General features: G+C 52.8%; 7 protein-coding genes across 7 annotated transcripts; 4 read left to right on the forward strand and 3 right to left on the reverse strand.

Annotated features, from left to right (window-relative positions):
• Positions 1-1,100: 1,100 nt before the first annotated feature.
• CABS01_07014 (integral peroxisomal membrane peroxin) lies at positions 1,101-3,111 on the forward strand (the record flags this gene model as incomplete). Its single annotated transcript, XM_060540378.1, has 2 exons — positions 1,101-2,501; positions 2,575-3,111. 2 exons carry the CDS (start codon positions 1,101-1,103, stop codon positions 3,109-3,111), a joined length of 1,938 nt encoding a protein of 645 aa, XP_060403263.1.
• A 1,603-nt stretch (positions 3,112-4,714) lies between these two features.
• CABS01_07015 (uncharacterized protein) lies at positions 4,715-6,072 on the forward strand (the record flags this gene model as incomplete). The annotated part of the gene is made up of 3 exons (XM_060540379.1): positions 4,715-5,217; positions 5,393-5,647; positions 5,874-6,072. The coding sequence occupies 3 exons, from the start codon at positions 4,715-4,717 to the stop codon at positions 6,070-6,072; spliced, it is 957 nt and encodes a 318-aa protein (XP_060403264.1).
• Positions 6,073-7,256: 1,184 nt separating this feature from the next.
• On the forward strand, positions 7,257-8,083 carry CABS01_07016 (uncharacterized protein; the record flags this gene model as incomplete). The annotated part of the gene is made up of 3 exons (XM_060540380.1): positions 7,257-7,307; positions 7,362-7,766; positions 7,853-8,083. The coding sequence occupies 3 exons, from the start codon at positions 7,257-7,259 to the stop codon at positions 8,081-8,083; spliced, it is 687 nt and encodes a 228-aa protein (XP_060403265.1).
• Positions 8,084-8,258: 175 nt separating this feature from the next.
• Positions 8,259-10,417, reverse strand: CABS01_07017 (uncharacterized protein; the record flags this gene model as incomplete). Its single annotated transcript, XM_060540381.1, has 5 exons — positions 8,259-8,601; positions 8,666-8,947; positions 9,065-9,281; positions 9,345-9,721; positions 9,792-10,417. 5 exons carry the CDS (start codon positions 10,415-10,417, stop codon positions 8,259-8,261), a joined length of 1,845 nt encoding a protein of 614 aa, XP_060403266.1.
• Positions 10,418-11,003: 586 nt separating this feature from the next.
• Positions 11,004-12,002, reverse strand: CABS01_07018 (uncharacterized protein; the record flags this gene model as incomplete). Its single annotated transcript, XM_060540382.1, has 3 exons — positions 11,004-11,110; positions 11,170-11,676; positions 11,726-12,002. 3 exons carry the CDS (start codon positions 12,000-12,002, stop codon positions 11,004-11,006), a joined length of 891 nt encoding a protein of 296 aa, XP_060403267.1.
• Positions 12,003-12,581: 579 nt separating this feature from the next.
• Positions 12,582-14,364, forward strand: CABS01_07019 (FAD binding domain-containing protein; the record flags this gene model as incomplete). The annotated part of the gene is made up of 5 exons (XM_060540383.1): positions 12,582-12,947; positions 13,019-13,373; positions 13,439-13,595; positions 13,651-13,815; positions 13,878-14,364. 5 exons carry the CDS (start codon positions 12,582-12,584, stop codon positions 14,362-14,364), a joined length of 1,530 nt encoding a protein of 509 aa, XP_060403268.1.
• Positions 14,365-14,787: 423 nt separating this feature from the next.
• On the reverse strand, positions 14,788-17,653 carry CABS01_07020 (fungal specific transcription factor domain-containing protein; the record flags this gene model as incomplete). Its single annotated transcript, XM_060540384.1, has 7 exons — positions 14,788-15,029; positions 15,085-15,306; positions 15,355-15,830; positions 16,348-16,975; positions 17,037-17,266; positions 17,325-17,425; positions 17,558-17,653. 7 exons carry the CDS (start codon positions 17,651-17,653, stop codon positions 14,788-14,790), a joined length of 1,995 nt encoding a protein of 664 aa, XP_060403269.1.
• Between the last annotated feature and the right edge of the window lie 152 nt (positions 17,654-17,805).

Consider the following 17,805-nt stretch of genomic DNA (forward strand, 5'->3'; position numbering starts at 1 on the left):
AGCCACTGCGACGACCTGATCCACGACTACCTTACTCGACTACCGTACCTTACGAGTCTACGACTGCCCGCCTGCGACCGAAACCGATAACGACGTTGCTATCCACAAAGTCAGACAATTGCGATCGAATTCGGCTTTGGGAGGATATGCGCATGCCATTGCAGAAAGCCTCGTTCCCTCCGTTCCTCTAACCCTCTTCTTCAACCATCCTGCGACAACCACCGCTGTGCCCTTTCGCTAGCGAATCACCCCAACCGCCAATACTTGATCCGAGTCGAATCTTGCATTCTACAACCATCGAGCACGACAACGAAGACAAGAAAGACGCGCAGAAGCCGCAGCGGCCCCGAAAGTCTGCGGAAGCAGTGGAGGACCACGGACATTGATGGCTGCCTTTGTGAGAGAAGAGACCCTCCCCGAATCACCCCCACCCCCGACCCTCGCCCACCACATCCTTGCCCTGTAGTCTGTTCGTCATTACGGAGCAGCCTGCGGATACCCAGACCTTGAAGCGCACCGGCTCCGCCCTGTTCCGCCGTGGCCGAAAAGAGTGACAGCGAGACGGAGGCGGGCATGTTTGAATGTCTACCTCCCGATCTTGTCTATCTGGCCTTGTTCATGACAGTAACGCTAAGCTGAGCTGAGCTGAGCTGGACTGAGCTTGGGACAGCTGCTGGGAGCAGATGGCACACAGACAAGACTGAAAGAAAAGACACGGTCACGCCCGTCACGGAGCTACCCCGGTTGTCTCTTGTGTGTGTCTCTCTCTGTCTGTGTCTTTCTGCTCTGCTGCCACTTGCGCTTTGGCATCCTTCAACGCATCAGCCACGTCATAACCTTTCCGCTCATCTACCCTCTCTATCCGTACACTTTGCCTTCTACCTCTCGTTTCTCCTTTCCCACCCAACCTCGTCACGCATCGCATTCCACCCCAAATGGCATCCAGTCTGCACACCTCATCCCCCCTCCGGCCTCACTGACGGGCGGCTTGCCACGGCTGCATCCATTTACCTACCCACCTACGCATCCATTCTTTGCATAACCCACAGCCAGGCTAACCATTCCGTCACCTGCTGCAGGATACGCCCTGGCTAGTCCACATGTCGACCCCAAAGGCCCACCGCGGCGCCGATGCCGACTCCGGAAACGATCCCTCCCAGGGCTCCGGCTTCGACGGCAACCCCTCCGGCGCGCCGCCCACCTACGCGACCTTCTCCCCCGTCACCCTCGCCGCGACCACTCCAAGCCGATCCTCCCGCCAGTCCACCATCATCGTCCATCAGAAATCTCCCCTCCTCCTAGCCACGCCGCCACAGATCACCCGCGCATTAGCATACTCGCATCCCTTTCTCCTGCCCCTCAATAAGCTTGCCGGGCTGTTGACATGGACGACCGACGATCCGTGGGAGAGCTTCCTCCTGCTGGCATCCTTCTGGGCCATTGTCCTCTATGGCGACGTCGTTGTGCGCATGGCGGGGCCGATCGTCGTTGTCCTGACATTGATACTGGGGATGTATGGCAGACGCTTCAGTCCGCTGAGCAGTAGTGGGTGGACAGAGCCAGCTTCCAAGGACCCTGGCGGCGCGCAGAACACCGGAGGAGGTGCAGCCGCGGGCAAGGCACAGAAGTCGGCACCCAAGAGCAGCACGACTACGAACACAACAAAGGGTCACCAACGAGGCGAATCAGAGGCAACGAACACAAGGCACCAAAAGACACTGGACGAGATTGTCGAGACACTGAAGGAGTTCACTGGGCGATGTAACCTCTTGCTGGAGCCGCTTCTCGAATTGACCGACTTTCTGAGCACTCAACGAACCCCTACGTCTGCCACAACACGACCAGCCTTGACGACGCTGTTCGTGCGCATCCTGTTCTGTACGCCTTTCTGGATGGCCTTGACGCTCCCACCATTACGCATCATCACAACTCGACGAGTGGCTCTGCTTTTCGGCACCCTGGTGCTTACATGGCATGCTAGATTCCTGCGAGTCGCCCGGACGCTGTTATGGCGCAGCGCCACAATCCGAAGGACGGCAGCCTTAGTCACGGGCTTAACGTTTGAGAAGCCTGTCAAGGCCGTTCCTGTCCAGATCACCGCGGCGGCACAGAATGGCAAAGTGCAGGCCAAGCCGGCAGCATCGGAGCTCACCAAGGCGCTGCGCAAGCAGTCCCACAGGCATGGCAACAATGCCACGAGCAAGGATGCAGGTGTCAAGTTCACCTTTATTATATACGAGAACCAGCGACGATGGGTGGGCTTAGGTTGGACACAGAGCATGTTTGCCTACGAACGGTCGGCATGGACTGATGAACATAATAACCCTGTGCCGTCACGAGACACGTTTGAGCTGCCCGAGGTGGAGGATGGTAGTAACATGCGCTGGCGGTGGGTTGACAGGAGCAAGTGGAGGGTTGACGGGGTCCCAGACGACGGAACTGAGCCCATTGACTATGACGGGGAACCTGGGAAGAATGGATGGATCTACTACGACAACAAGGTGAGCGAGCTCCGACTATTGTAGCTGAGTGAGTGCTGGAGTGTATGTGATGTGACTAACACATGCCGGTCAGTGGCAAAACGGACGCCGCGGCTCGGACGGATGGGGGCGTTGGACACGGCGGAGAAAGTGGTACCGCGACGCCGAGCTGGTGGAGGTTTCGGAGGACGAAATGGCACACGAACTGGACGCCTCACAAGCACCGAGCTCTGCCCGGCCGGGCTCGCCCACAACAGGTCCCCCGGGTCCCGCCTTGACGACGCAGAGGTACAGCACGCTCGAAGAAAAGATGGTTTCCCCTACACACTCGGCGCAAGACCTGACCCTATCAGATAAGGACCTGGAAAGAGAAAAGGACGACACGGCTTCCACTCTCTCGACGAGCTCGGGCGGACGATCATTTTTCAAAGCGCCGTCATTACGACGAAAGGTGACGGATAAGAGCGTCGCCAGCAAAGCCGACAAGGAGCAGGACCGCAGTCGTAGGGCGAGCGAGGCCAAGAGCGAAGAGGAAGCTGCGGCGCTGGGACTCAAGTTGAACCTCGCTTTACAGGGTAAGGAGGGTGGGCAATGGGGAATCGGCGATGAGGCCAGAATGAGTTTGGAGTAAATGGACGACGACGTCCCCCGGGTTGGCTCAGAATTACGAATGAGTCTTAGTTACTATTGATTCCTGATTGGGACGGCAAGGTACTATACGGTGCGGTACGGTACGGTACGGTACGGCATACTGCACGGGAGGGGTTGGGCATGGACGCGGCGTTTGTCGGCTGTAGATTATTCATGATTCGACAAGGGAAGAAGAGTACTTGATGTATGATTTGGGGTGATGAGACAGAAAACACACACGTGTTGTATGTATGTGTGTGTGTGTGTGTGTGTATGTGTTTGCAAGTCTACCAGGCATGGCAGGCCGCAGGCTGCAGCAAGTCACTCACTCACTCACTCTTTTTGGCTTTGACATGTGGTTTGGTTTGATGGGAAGGCGGATGTGCTTCCTATGGGCAAGGTACCTTGCTGCTTGCGCACGGGTGTGACCACAAATATGCGTGATGAAGTGTGTGTTATGTGTTTGTCCATCACTCTGCCTTGGGATGGTTAGGTTATCCGTACTGGTCAGTGGTCACTGGATAGGTGAATATGCGCGTGGTGTCGGCTGGACTGGCGGGAACGAGAAGAGTCCAAAGAGGGCGAACGACGATGAGTGGTGCGCAGGCGAGCTGGGCATCGAGACACGGGGTCTTGCGGGTCCGGGGTAACGGGCCTTTGCTGCGGGGGGTCCGAGAAGGGCAACTTTGCCTAGTACCTGACTGGTGGGAGGTCCAGGCCTTGGGGGGGTGGAGGGGCAGGGCAGAAATAAATAGGTAAGAATAGTGTAAGAGGTGCCTCATTAGGTAGGCAGTGAATAGGTAGGGATGAAGGGGAAAAGGGCTGAGGGGGCACGGCACGGGGGGTGGATGGATGATGTGAGATGGAGGGCTCAGGTGCGACGCGGACGGGAATGGTGACGGGGTCAGGTGGTCCGTCGCATGTCGGAAGAAAGGGAGGCCACACAAACCTTTGAAAGGGAGAGAGAGAGATAGTACCGGTACCTAGGGCCTAGGCAATGCTGGGTAAGTATCCGTAGACTTGTGTAGAACTGTAGGTAAGTAGCTGGTAGATAGGCTGGTAGACTTGTGCGAGAGACAGGAGGAGCCAGCTGAAAAACACAAGAAAAAGGGATACACAGCCCAATGACACCAAGTATCTAATTAAGGGGTTCACGCACATAATTCCGTGATGCCTAAAGTTTCTTGGGGGTTGGAATTTGTCAACGTGTTGTTCCTTGGTTTGTCCACACCCAATTCAAGCTTCTCTCTTTTCTTCTTCATCACTCAACTGTGTTGAACTGAGTTTCTTACACATATTCTCCTCGTCGGGTTGTGCTTCTGATTCTACCTCTGCTTCTTCTACATCCTGTTGCAGTTATCCGCTCGTCGCCGACTTTACGCAAACCCGTCGTTGAGTATTATCGAGCACCTATACTCCATCTAATTACCGATCACTCCTCCAAAACTCCAAAATCTACAGGGTAGTTGGAAACGGCGGGCAACTCGCATGTCTACACTGCGTATCCCAACGCTGTTAACCTCGGCACAATCGAACCGGATTGAGCTCATCAGCCTACGTCTACGCCCACATACTACGCATCCACGGTCGCGATACCGATCCCGATGGAAGCCGCATCTCGCCTCGCCTTGATGGCCATCGTCACCCGGGCAGGAAGCCCGCAACAGCAGCTACGGCAACATCTACAGCAGCAGCGCGTGCCAAAGCAGCATCAACAGCAGCAACGAGACGAAAAGACGGCGTGGAAACATCTTCACCATCCGCTGGTAACAGTCGTCGAGTATGACGTTGAAGCGCAGGCGGGTCTGGGTGCAAGAGAAGCAGCAGCAGCAGCAGCAGGGGAGGGGAAGAGAATGTTGGGGAACCTGGGCCACCACCACTACCACCAGCAGCAGCGTTCCTCGGGACGGGGACGTCGGGGGAGCGCGGGGAGTTCGAGCTCGCGGTCGAGTGACGGGGAGAACGGTGCGATGGCTGCGCGAGGTGGATTGGAGGCCGTTGCGTGGTGGATTCTGATGGGGTTGGAGTTGTGTGTCGTTGGTGGCGTTGAGGGCTGGATCATTTACATGGTCTACAATGCCGGCGGTGATTTTGCGATTTGGAACTGGTGAGTATTCTCTCTTCTTCTTCCTTTTCTCCATTCTCATTCTCCCCACGAAGCATCGAGCATCATTCGAGGAGCATCGAGTACCTGTCACCCAGGGAGGGTTGGATCTCGATGGAGTCTTGATCTCGTGTCATACAAACAAATCAGGCATAGCTAACGATGACGGCACCCGCAGGTTATCCCAGTTCGCGTCGCCTGCCCTGATGATCCTCCTCAGCGTCTCCCTCTCGGCGGCCCTGCTACGCGGGGTCGGCTGTCTGAACAGGCTTGGGGATTTGGGGTTCCAGGCGGCCGGTCTGGTGCTGGCCACGTTTTGCGCCGTCGTAGTGTGCGCTGGTGTGAGTGGTGTTGAGGAGGGGCAGGGGGAGAACGGCGACAGGTTGGAGAAGAAGGGGGTGCGGGTCGTCGTCGGGTTGGCTGTCAAGATGTGGTGAGTAATTCGTTGCCCTTTTTTTTTGTCTTTCTTTTTCTTTACTTTTTCTGTCATTCTCTTATCCCATCACGTGTCGCTTTACGACAATATCTCTGGCTGGTCCGGATCAGTCCGTTCGTTGGGAGAAAAGGGATACCTACATGTAGGGATGCATGTAGTTTTGGCCTTGGCTTGGCTCAACACCAGAACCGACATGATGGACTAACGAATTGGGTTTCGCTAGGTTCCTCTTCTTCATTGGCTTCCTGTGTGCCGTGTTCCAGTGGTACAGCGAAGACCGGCAGAGGACAACAACATCTACGACGAACCAGACGCCGCTACTACCAAAGAAGGGGAAGAAGAAGGAGAGGGGCTACGGCACTACCACGGGCGGATTGGCGACCGTCGACGAGACGGTTGAGGGGTTTGTGAGCGACCTATGAGAGGCGCGCGGATGGTCTTCTCCCCTTTTTGCCATTACTGATGATGAATTCTTTTTTCACGAAGAGCATATGCATGATGAGAGCGCGCGCGCGCGCGCGCCTACACTACAACTGAGTTCCGCGACATTCCGATACCCCCTTTTTACCCGGTTCCTTTTCATCCGGCCGTGGTACTTCTGCTTTAGCCTACGAGCGGCAACAGCTGTCGTCCTAGATACTGCAATTCTACTGTACTAGAATAGCCTTTTCTTTCGTGTCACTGTCATATATAGCTAGCCTTTTTCTTTGTCAACCTGGTGAGATGAGATTACTCGTATCCATCTTACTGGCTGCTTCGGCGGTTACCTCTGCTCGGCATCAATTGATGTAGGACAGGTTATCCCACCCGAATGATAGCTACCTTATGCTGCCGTGATTCGATCGCGTTTGATGCCACGACACATTTACATGTGATAGCTAGCCATGCGACAGCCAGCCAGCTCGTCGATACCAGCGATTGCACTGCATGCGCATCTATACCCATCAGTACAGTAAGCTCACATCTATGTGGCGCGTTGGTACTGGACGACACTCTTTCGCCGATTCTGGCTTTAGTGATGATGGAGGCTCTCGGAAACTCGATACCTGGGCATCGCTGCTCCTTGGGGAGACGAAACGGCAACTTTGAGTTTAATCGGACGGCAGGGCTCGGTTTCGCCGCCGGCGCTTCAAGGGCGATGGAAATAATACTTTTACTGTGTTTCTCGTTTCGTCGGGTTGTATTCCGCCTGCCGAACTCGGTAGTGTTTTCATCATCTCATGATAGCTTTATGGCTCTACGGATTGCTGCCTCTCTGCTCATGAAGCCGTCCGTGAAGGTTGCTCGCTCTTCTTCTTGGCTTTTAGTAGACTGCAGTTTGCGGTATCGGTTGAATTAGTTTCCCGTGAGTCGGCTTCCAAGTTGTCAGTCGCGGACCAGCAGGTGGTGGTTCGGCAGAGCATTACTGGTTATCGAATTTAACCTCGTCTGATGATGTTGCCCAAACAATCAAGACGACGTGAGCAACGACCAGCCCCTGACCTTAACGCTACCCCTCTTCGAAACAACGACGTTGATCCTCCCAACTTCAGAGATATGCGCCCCGCGTTAGATAGTCAGTTTGGGGCAAACTTGTCTCCTCCTGACCAGCTCCATCGCATACAGCATGTTGATCTCACTGTCCGTCTCGTTCCCATGGGCCGTCCTGGTCACCGTGGTACGACTCATTGTGCGTGTATCTGGAATACAACGACTAACACTCTCTCGATAGGCATGGGCCTTTGGCCAAGACGCCCCAAGCCCCGGCGCGCCCATCCCGGGCTACGGCATCTTCATCCCACGATGGGAAGTCCCTTCGCCCGACGGCAGCGGCGAGACGCTCTCCTTTCGAGGCACGGTCGAAGAAGTAGCGACCCAGATGCGCGACATGCACCCGAGCTTCGACATTGACGACAAGTTTGGCAAGATTGCCATGCCGGCTATCGGGAAGCGGGCCACCTTTGAGGATAATGACCAAACACTGTGCCACAACTTCAGGGAAGGCAACAGAACGGCTGCACATGTCAGTATCGATGAACTGAGGACCGTTCAGGGGAAGCCTGAGAACGGGGCCGGGCCTGCGAACTGCGGACGGGTTAGCTGTCGGAACGGCACCGCTATCTGGTGGTGCAATGATGTGAGTATCTTGCTTTCCCCTTCTTTGAGGACCTTGTTAGGGTTGGCCTAGCATGGTGAAGTGTCTGATACGTTTGTTCGATGCAGGCCAAGAGCACCAAGCAGATAGATTCGTTTGGCGACATTGCCGACGGCGCTCAGCGCGTCTTGTCAAAGTGCAAGGACAAGCTGGATGCCAATCAAGGGCAAGGTATGACTGTCAGCGGTCAGGCTTTCCACAAGGATAGTTGGAATGTTGTTGTCCGAGGCGGAGACAACTGCGATGATGCAGGTGTTATGATGAATCCCAAAGGCTCTCGGAGGCTTTTCAAGGCGTAAGCGCCTTGAAACCAGCCGCAGTGTGTGACGTTAGGAGAATATGGGTGTGGCGAATCAAGGACTCCGAGCTGCGGCATATGAGTTACGGACATCGAGAGTTGTAGATTGCTAAGACGAGAGACAGAGTGGCCAAGAGAATGGATTTTCATAAACTCGTCATGTCAAGTCATGTTCACTATCTTTTGATGCTCTGAAGAACCCAGTCCTCTCCGTCTCTCCGTAGCCCTCCGGTAATACCTGATGCCCTCAGGTGCGGTAGCCTGCTATCCTTGTTGGGTGTTTCCTCGACATGATCCCCTAGTAGCACACTCTTCTCATCTGGGTGCACTGCCAAGAGTGCCGGGAGAGGCGAGCCCTTGACAATCTCAATGTCTAGACTAGCAGTCTCCACCATGATGATGGCCAAGGTCAGAATCGAGAGTCCGACCTGAGCCGCCAGTAGCGTCAACCAAGGCCACCGGATCGAGACGAATCTCTCCTCCTGCCACGCAGTCCCGCTGACGTTACTGACCAAGAGACTTCACGGCGTCAGCTCGTATTCATGTACGCTCAACAGAAACGCAAGATTCCCCGAGTACTTACGCATTCGTGAGGCCACTGGCAATGTTCTCAGTAAGGTTGCGAAGCGTTGTAAACAGGGCGTCATCCAGCTTCTGAGACTCGGTTGTCTCATTGATGCCGATTGCAGCTCGCGATAAAGCTGTCCCATAGATTTGGGTCCCGTTCTGAAACATGTATGTACCACCGTCAATGTAGGTCCCCGATAGAGTCGAGTCGAGAATAGCAGCAATCTCAGCAGGTCCCATCCCGTCGGCCACATACTTCTTGCCCGGGTTGTCTGGAGATGTCAAGTATGTCACGTTGCTAGTCATGTTATAAGTCTCCACAAGGACCTCTCCCGTCTGCGGATTCGTGTAGGAAGTGACCTTTTGCGTGACGAGGAGGTTGTCCTAAACTATAACCCTGTATGTGTTCACACACCAGTGCAGCATGATCTCAGTGGCTCGTAGCCGGGGACCGTTAATCACGAAGAAGTTCCATATCTTGGCTCCCATGGCGTCGGTACCGTTGAATGCTAGACTCGGGCCGCTGGAGATGTTCAAATTGCCATACCCATAGCTTCTCTGTAACTTCAAGCCGTTAGGAAGCGAGGAGTTCGTGCCCATTTCGATGGGGTCGCCATCAGTCTCGAGAAGGTCTGTGACATCTGAAAGAAGTTAGTTTACGAACAAGGGGAAAAGTAGAGTGGCAATGCTCCTACTCTTCATGTCAACGCATACGGCAAGTGAGGTGAAGTCGTCCCAGGTGCAGTTGTTCGATCGGCAACTGGCTTGATAATAGGGCATTACCTCGTTAGGTGGGGTGTAAAGACTTCGAGGAATAATCTGGTTGATCGGGAACATGATATCTCCTGCAAAAAGGTCAACTTTGAAAATATATGTATTAATTGGGCTAGATGACGAACTTCGAGAAGGTCCGTTGGCAGTCGCCCAGAAGTACTCATTGTTCCTTCGTGTAAGTGCGGTCTCGTTTCCGGGAATCGCAATCTGACGAGTAGGGTAAGTGACAACGGATTGTGTCAGCGTTGAGGTCGCAATCCCAGAAACCAGTATGACGGCTGAGAGAATTCCGACCAGCCTGTATCATCTCAACTTGTCAACTCTCTGCTGCCGAATCGCACCTGCTTGGCTTGAGGTGATTCACGTACCGGCCCTTCGTCCTAAGCAGCAGCTTCAAGCTGCCCCACGGCCCGCGGCTGGCTTCGTCAAAGACCGCAAAATCACCCAATGGCCTCGGCGACTTGTACCAGTTCCATTTGTACTGCGATAGACTTTCGACGACTGGGAGAACGAACGACGTGCGACAGAATGTAGAGATGAAGGCCACGACGGTGTTGAGCGTCAGACCAAGGGGCCAGTTCGGCAGTGGCTGATTGTCGTACGACCTGAGCACCGAGACGAGAACGATGATGCATACAACGCTGATCAAGCACCATATGATCTCTGGCCACCACCCTTTCAGGATCTGCCATCGACGTCGCGGAGACCGCCTTGTGTTGTTCCTCGTCTTCTCGGCGCTCGATGTCTTCACCAGCTCGTATTCCGTCTCGCCGCTCGCAAAGGTTGACTTGGAGGGTAGATCTCTTCCAATCTCCGTGCTTCGAGGTTCGTCGGAAGGGCGTGCCGTGGACTCAAGCTCCTGTTCCCAATCGTAGACGTGGGTATGCGCAGATGAGAGCAGCAGGGCCTCGTCGTACCCAAGCGGCGGAACGTACGAGGGGACTGGTTTCCGCCGTACTTGGCGCGTCTCGTCATCCTGCCCTCTTGAATCCATCACGAAGGTTTGCCTGCCGCTGTGCCGCTGTCACGCATGCGAAATGTGGGCGTCTCGGGTGTTGTCCTGCGAGCTTATCGGTGTACCAAGATCGAGCTCCTCAGCCTCTCCGTAAAGTTCCATGTTCCGGGGCGGTCTCTTCCCTTTTTTAGATCCGGAAGCCCATGAAAATGCTCGCATTGTCACCGCCACGAAGGGGCGCCTAAGTGTGAATTTGTGTCATAAGCACTACCCCAAGTTGGCGTAGATCACCCAAGCACGGTTTGATCATTCACGCTGCGAAACATCTTTAAAGTAGCTGCCTGGGCAAGCTGACAGGCTAGGTCTTACCCGCCACTCGCTAAGAAATAGCCCGACTAGCGCGGGATTCAGGCCATTTGGAGCTGGCTCTTTGGCAATGAGAGCTTGCGTGAATCTGTCGGGCCATCAATGTTTGTGGAACAGTAGCACTGTTAACTTGTGAGCTACTCTAAAGACAGGAAAAGCCCCTCATTCGGACGAATAGCAGCAACCTCGAGTTTAATGAGAAACTTATCCTGCCTCTCCGCCTTCAATCAGCCCATTTCCAAGCTAAACCTTGCGAGATCTATGCGAACTTGACGCCGTTCTTTAGCGTCCCGATATTGGTGATAGTGACTTCCATCTTGTTTCCAGGAGCAAGCCATTTTGGGGGCTTGAAACCCGCGCCAACGCCTTTCCATGCCCTTAAGTCAGTACAAGGAACGATCAACGGGTGCGTGCTGGATTCTTACCTCCTGGTGTACCCGTCATAATGACCGAGCCCTTCTGCAGTGTAGTCCCAGAGGATAGATAGGAAATAATGTAGGCACAATCGAACAGAAGATCATCAACGCCCTCAGTTTGCCTCACTTCGCCATCAACCTTTGTCTCAAGGTGAAGCGATTTGGGGTCCCCAACAAGATCAGGTCGAACGAGACAGGGTCCCAAAGGTGCAAATGTGTCAAATCCCTTGGAGAACCCCCACTGTGGCACGTTCCCTGCAAACGCAGCATCACGTTGGAGTTTCCTTGATGAGATGTCGTTGCCACAAGTGTACGCAGCAACATAATTCAGCGCATCTGACACAGATACATCCTTGGCGTCTTTTCCGATAACAAGACATAACTCGCCTTCGTAGTCGGCCTGGTCATCCTGGCAGATCTTTGGAATGATCACATCTGCGTCATGGTCCAGAACAGTTGTGTTGGGTTTGAAAAAGATGAAAGGGAACGGCGGCGGCTTGCGGCCGGCCTCTCTGACTGAGAACGTGGTTAGTATCTAGCTTATCATGCAGTGCGTTTGACTTACTGTGCGTTGCATAGTTCAGCCCTACACATCGGAGAATAGGCACATCCTCTTGCGCTAAAGGGCCGAGAAGCTTCTTCACTACAACAATCTCATCGGTGACCTTGGTCTTCCCTGAGGTGTCATATATGTCAGAGCCCTCAATAACTTTTGCCTTCAAACTTGTCTCCTCGGTAGTGTTTCCCAGGTCGAATCCCTCATGAGGGAGGATGGGCTCTCCTCGGAGGATTCGCCCATCGCTTGCAGCAAAACGAATGAGTCTCTGCCACGATACCAACATTATGGTGGTTTGGCGAGTAGACAACGTGAGTAACGGTAGTGTAGAAGTACTTTAGGAAACTTTGTCAATGTATGAACTGAATATCATCTTGCTTTTGTCACCACGATATCACGCCACCCCGCAGGCCCTTCGACTGTTGGCAGTGATGACTGCCGTCACACAAGCCGCTTAATAACGGCATGGAATCGGGGATATTGACATCTCCCCGCTTCGCAATACACATCGCAGGCCGTCCAAATTGACCTTGGGATAATGCATCCGACTTGCGGGACGATTCCGACGGCCTCTCGACAGGGCATCGCTACCGCGCGGAGGTTGTGGGGAGTCACTGAATGCGGGGATCCGGGGAGTTAAGGCTTAGTTTACCAGGGTGTTCACGACGCTCAATCCACGGCAATGGGCACGGGATGCATCCGTTACCAGGTCTGGTAGCCGCGAAACAATGAAGGACCTCTTTCATATGAACCCAGGATTCGATCACAAATTCCCAATGAGGTAACACGGTGACGCTTCAAGTTGTAGACGATCTTTCTATCTAGTCTCCGACTCCACATTCCCTCCATTTCAACTTTTTCCAAAATGCCCGCTGCTACCAAAGTAATTCAGCCTGTCTCGCAGGACCTATTCGTTCGGTCTCACAAGTCACAGAACGAGAATGAGCGGACAAAAGGTCACGTCGGCGATGAGTTGCACAGTAAACAGCATAACGGGCTAGCTGGCCATCGTAAGCCACTTTCCACGTCTTATCCCTCCAATAGCCTCAACTTTCTTCGAGGCCTGAACTTCGAAAAGGATGGGAAGATATCAGAGAGCAACCCATCAACGCTGATTGCTCTTGATATCCTCATTGTCGGAGCTGGTCTTGGCGGGCTTGCAACCGCAGTTGCTCTGGCGAGAAGTGGCCATCATGTTACTGTCTTGGAACAGGCCGCTCAATTATCAGAGGTAAGCTTGCCTGAAACCCATCCATACGATGTCAATCGGAGCCTCTTGGGCCATCTGACCACTAATTATAGGTTGGCGCCGGCATCCAGATTCCGCCAAACTCCAGCAAGCTCCTTCAAAGATGGGGGGTGATGGATATCATGGCAGAGCAGGCAGTACGGCCTGACGGCATCTCGTTCCGTCGCTGGGAGAATGGCCATCGTATTGGCTTTACTGATCTCTCTGAAACATTTATCGAGCTCTGCGGGGCACCATACTACGTCGCACATCGTGCTCACCTCCACTCTGCTCTCTATCAGCGGGCCAAGGACCTTGGGGTTGCGGTTCGCTTGGATAGCAGGGTCGCTGGCTATAACCCTCACCTACCAAGTGCGACTCTGGCTAGCGGCGAGACTTTTTCAGCTGATCTCATTGTTGCTGCCGATGGTGAGCACCTCCTTCATGTTATAAGATGCGGTCTTGATCTCGGCTAATATCCCCTTGCGACGTAGGCGTCAAGTCGGTAGCTAGAAGTCTGCTTCCCTCCAACCAAGTTGGGGCAACGAACTACACTGGCTTTGCAGTCTACCGAGCCACAGTAGATGTCAGTAAGATGAGAAAGATTCCAGAAATTGCCTGGATCCTTGAGAAGCCTGGATTGCACGTCTGGTGAGTTCATATACGACCAAGTATGTCAGAGATGGCGGTCTAACATGCTCCATAGGATTGGCGAAGATCGTCACGTCATGACTTACACTATTGCTGCCGGCGAATCCTTCAACATGGTGCTATCTCACAGGGACTCGAGGGATCCTTCAACGTGGGAACAAAAGACACAAGCCGAAATTCTGGGAGAGATGAGAGCAGAATTCCGGGGTTGGGACTCACAGTATGACCCCAGTGCCCGTTTGTTTTCAAAATATATTTGCTCAACTTATTGACATATCGTAGGCTCACCAAGATCATCGAACTGATTGACACCACAATCAAGTGGCCCTTGATGGCTGGCGTCCCGTTGGATAATTGGGTCGCGGATTCCGAGCGTCTTGTTATCCTCGGCGATGCAGCCCATGCAATGCTCCCCTACATGTCGCAGGGGGCAGCCATGGCGGTTGAAGACGGTGCCGCTCTGGCTGTGGCCCTCAACAATATTCAGAATCGTGAACAGCTCGGTCTTGCGCTTCAAGTGTTCCAGGGAGAAAGGAAATCACGCACCTCAATGATGCAGGAGGCCAGCATGGTGAATGCCCTGCTATGGCATTTTAAGGATGGCCCCGAACAGAAGGCTCGAGATGAGGCGATGCGTCCCGAAGTTGAGGGACGCAAGTTTGCGAGCAGCCCAAATCAGTGGTCCGACCCCCTCACTCAATCGTGGGCTTATGGATACGACGCCGAGGATAGGATGTTGGAGAAATGGAAACAGGAGAGTGAGGCGTAAGAATATTGATATCGATATGATTGCAGGTTCCAATAGATTGTGGAAAGATCTGGTCGATCAGCTAGACTGAGAAAGTTTGAAAGTTTAATGTTGGAACCAATGAGAAGGATATGTTACATGGCGTTTCATCTTGCAGACCATCATGGGATACCTTGCAGAAGGTCGTAACAGTTAAGATAGTGGATGACAAGCTGTTCGTTGAATTGTTCCAAGGAGATGGTACCTGTCCATATCTGTATCGACGAAATTTAGATGCAAGATGTATTCTCGAAGCATGCCTCCTAAACCCTCCACTAAGATAACTTTCCGTCAGGAGCAAAGACTCTTATTCAGCCCTGGAAAATTATAAGTTGGGCAGCTTCGATTATACAACAACAGTTCACTTATTCCTACATGTAGTGACCAAAATCAAGTGTCTAGCGCCTACCAAAATAAGTCCCCTGTAGCAAAATCATCCATCAACTCAGACATGGAGAAGTTTGCACCAGTGTTGGGGAAATCGTTGAAGTTGGGTGGGAGATAGTTCATCAGGGTAGAAAAGGCGTCGTCCATTCCGCTATTCGCCGATATATGCGTGCTTTGCGCGTTCTCACCTCCATTCGAGGGAATTGCGTGGCTTGGCCCCATCCCTCCCACTTCATGAGCGATATCGTCCCGACCCGGAGCTTTGCTGAGGTTAGTCTCTGTAGGAATATATTGTAAACAAATTCGATCACGTACTCATTTGCAAGCTTTGAATCATGAAGATCAAGGTCGCAGTGAACTTTGCGCACTTCTCTACCATGGGGTTCTGGATATCCAATCGCGCAATGCAACTGACTGCACTCTTTAGAATATCGTCAAGCCGTATAGCGGTATTTGTATATCCTTGATCAAAAGGCATAGACCCATAGCTATCTTCGACCAGCTTTGTCGCAACAATAGTCAAAGAGGCATTGAAGGCTTTTGTGAGATTAGCTGGCATCCTTCCAGGTAGCAGGCCAAACTTACTGAAGTACAGGCTAAACCACCATGCTCCAAGGAATGAAACGGTAGGCTGGACATCATTCGCAAGTTTGCAGGCTTCAACTAAGCGAATGATAGCTTCCGCCGACCGCAGGCATACTGTTCTACTAAGATGCCACGCCTGTTGCAGCGTGGCTGCTTCCTGAAGAGACTGAGGGCTTCCATCGAATGATTGTAGACAGCGGTCTAGTATTGGGCGATGCGACAGGAGTTGCAAATTATGATACCGAAGTGTCAGTATCACTCGGAACTTCAGTAACATCAACTTCCCCTCAGGGCTGGCGACTTCACTCGGCTCTACAAGTTGCATCGATAGAGGTAAAGATGCCTGCCAATCAGCCAATTTCTGTCCAATCTGTATCACACTAGCCACTGTGTTTGTTAACGGAATGGCAGATATTGACCCGATATTGCTTTCGTATAGATCGTCAATCACGGCGGCGGTCACACCGTAAAGCGTGCTAGGTAGACAGTTATTAGTCAACATTAGGCAAGGGGAGGCTTTGTGGTAGTCAAACATTGATGCATTCCAAAACATAGTGCTCTCTTCCTCGTTAGACCATCTCGAGATATCGGAAGTTCTTTGATGGGAAATGAAATGTCTTGGCAACGGTGTTCGAATATAGTTTTGCGGAATAATGGGCGGCCGGCCGAAGGTCATACTCAGTGTTCTATATCCCGATAGTGATCTTGTTAGACATAGTTCCTTCGACGGGCTTCTAGATCCACCGAATATGCTACTTGCCTATCGAGTACGACACATCCATACCAAGTGCGTATTCTTATTTCTCTCTCGAGTGGTTCGAATCTTTGAAGAGCCAATTCGGAATGAAACCCTAACTCGAGTGCAGCTTTCACAGCGAGCCCGTGTATTGCCCATGTCTGTATAGACCGTTGGCTGCCTTGAAGGTACTGTGACATCAGGAGCATGGCCTGGACTTGAGAGATTTGAGGTCAGCTAAGGGAACTAGCACGTACTGGGGAGATATAGCAGATACTGAAGACGGAAGGGAAGGGACTGCAGCAGTACCTGCTTCTACGTTGGCCCCTGTCATCATCTCAGTCATAGAGAGGGCTTTGGCGCGCCGGTAATGAACATCTGAAATTGCCTGTCGATCGCTCAAACCGACACCTGTAGCGTTCATGGTACTCGTTGCCATGGCCAAAACCATGTGCAATAGTGCAAGCCAAGCGGTTTTCGCATTTTGCATGCCCGTTTCTCGGTACTGAGCGTACGTTTTCCAGAAACTTTCTTCGTGTATATAAGGAAATAGGAGACCTGTGTCACGGAAGAATTGGCGCACAAGATTGATGACCTCTTCTTCGGGTGGCAAACGCAATGCCTCGGATGGCTTTTCGAGTTTCCTTGAGTCGAAGGAATCAGTGACTGGTGACTGAGATCTCGAGACAGCCAGGATGTGTTGTTGTGCATGTTTTGCAGGTGTCGAGGATGCATCTCCGCGCTCATCTTTTTGGGTCTTATTCAATAAGTGGTCGAGCGTGCGGCGAATAATTCTCGTGAAGGCAATATTGGATGACGGCCCTGAATGATTGATGATGGAATCAGCAGGTATAAAGGGAACATCGAGGCCCATGGCCGTGAAGCCTAGTTTATTGTGTCATACCGAAATACGCCCAAGACTCGTCTGTGGTAAATTCAATAGTACCAACACCGTCTGTCGCGTCGGGGGTGATCCCCTGCGTGACGCTTCCATCCTCAACATTCAGTGACTCCTCGGGATAGTTGACTTCCGAAATGTCGTCGGTACGGCCAGAAACACTACGTGGAAAGAGGACGTGTTGCTTTCCTTGTAGAAACGAGGCGGGTATAAGTCTTTTCAGCCGACTGATTTCTTCTTCGACATCGGCTAAGCGGTGTTCAACTTGTTCGAGATATCTATTCACAGAGTAAGATAAGTCTTGAAAGACTCTGCATAAAGTTCCACTAAACATACTGTTTCGGTACCAGCGCATTGCTCCCACCAGAGTTGGCTGCGTAGATACATTCGATACCTTGTTCGACGCAAGCGGAGCACTGAGGCCTAACACCATCGCACTTTTCGAGAGTGTATTCTGATTAGTCTTCTTGGACAGCCAGTGGCACCTGCTGGGCGGAAAAATCCCGTTCAGGCGAAAACTGCCAATACTGGCTCCCACCAGCGTGGTAGTCTGAGAATCTCGCACTCACCCTCGACTTCCGAGCACGGCAGGAGCTGCAAGCAATCGGGATACGCTTCCGCTTCCGAGTCGACGCGCCTGTTGGCCCGGGAGTGCTGTTCTCCATTTCCCGAGGAAAGTCTTCATACAGCTTACAAGTTGTGCGGCACGATAGGGCAGAGACTGGTGGAGGCGGGGATTTAGAGAGAAAGATGATCAAGTCCCCGGTGTAGTTGAAAGGGGAGGGCGGGGAGTTAGGGAAGAGCACCGAACTCTAAG

Source organism: Colletotrichum abscissum (genome assembly GCF_030869225.1).
Source record: "Colletotrichum abscissum strain IMI 504890 chromosome Unknown Scaffold_15.1, whole genome shotgun sequence".
NCBI lineage: Eukaryota > Fungi > Ascomycota > Sordariomycetes > Glomerellales > Glomerellaceae > Colletotrichum > Colletotrichum abscissum.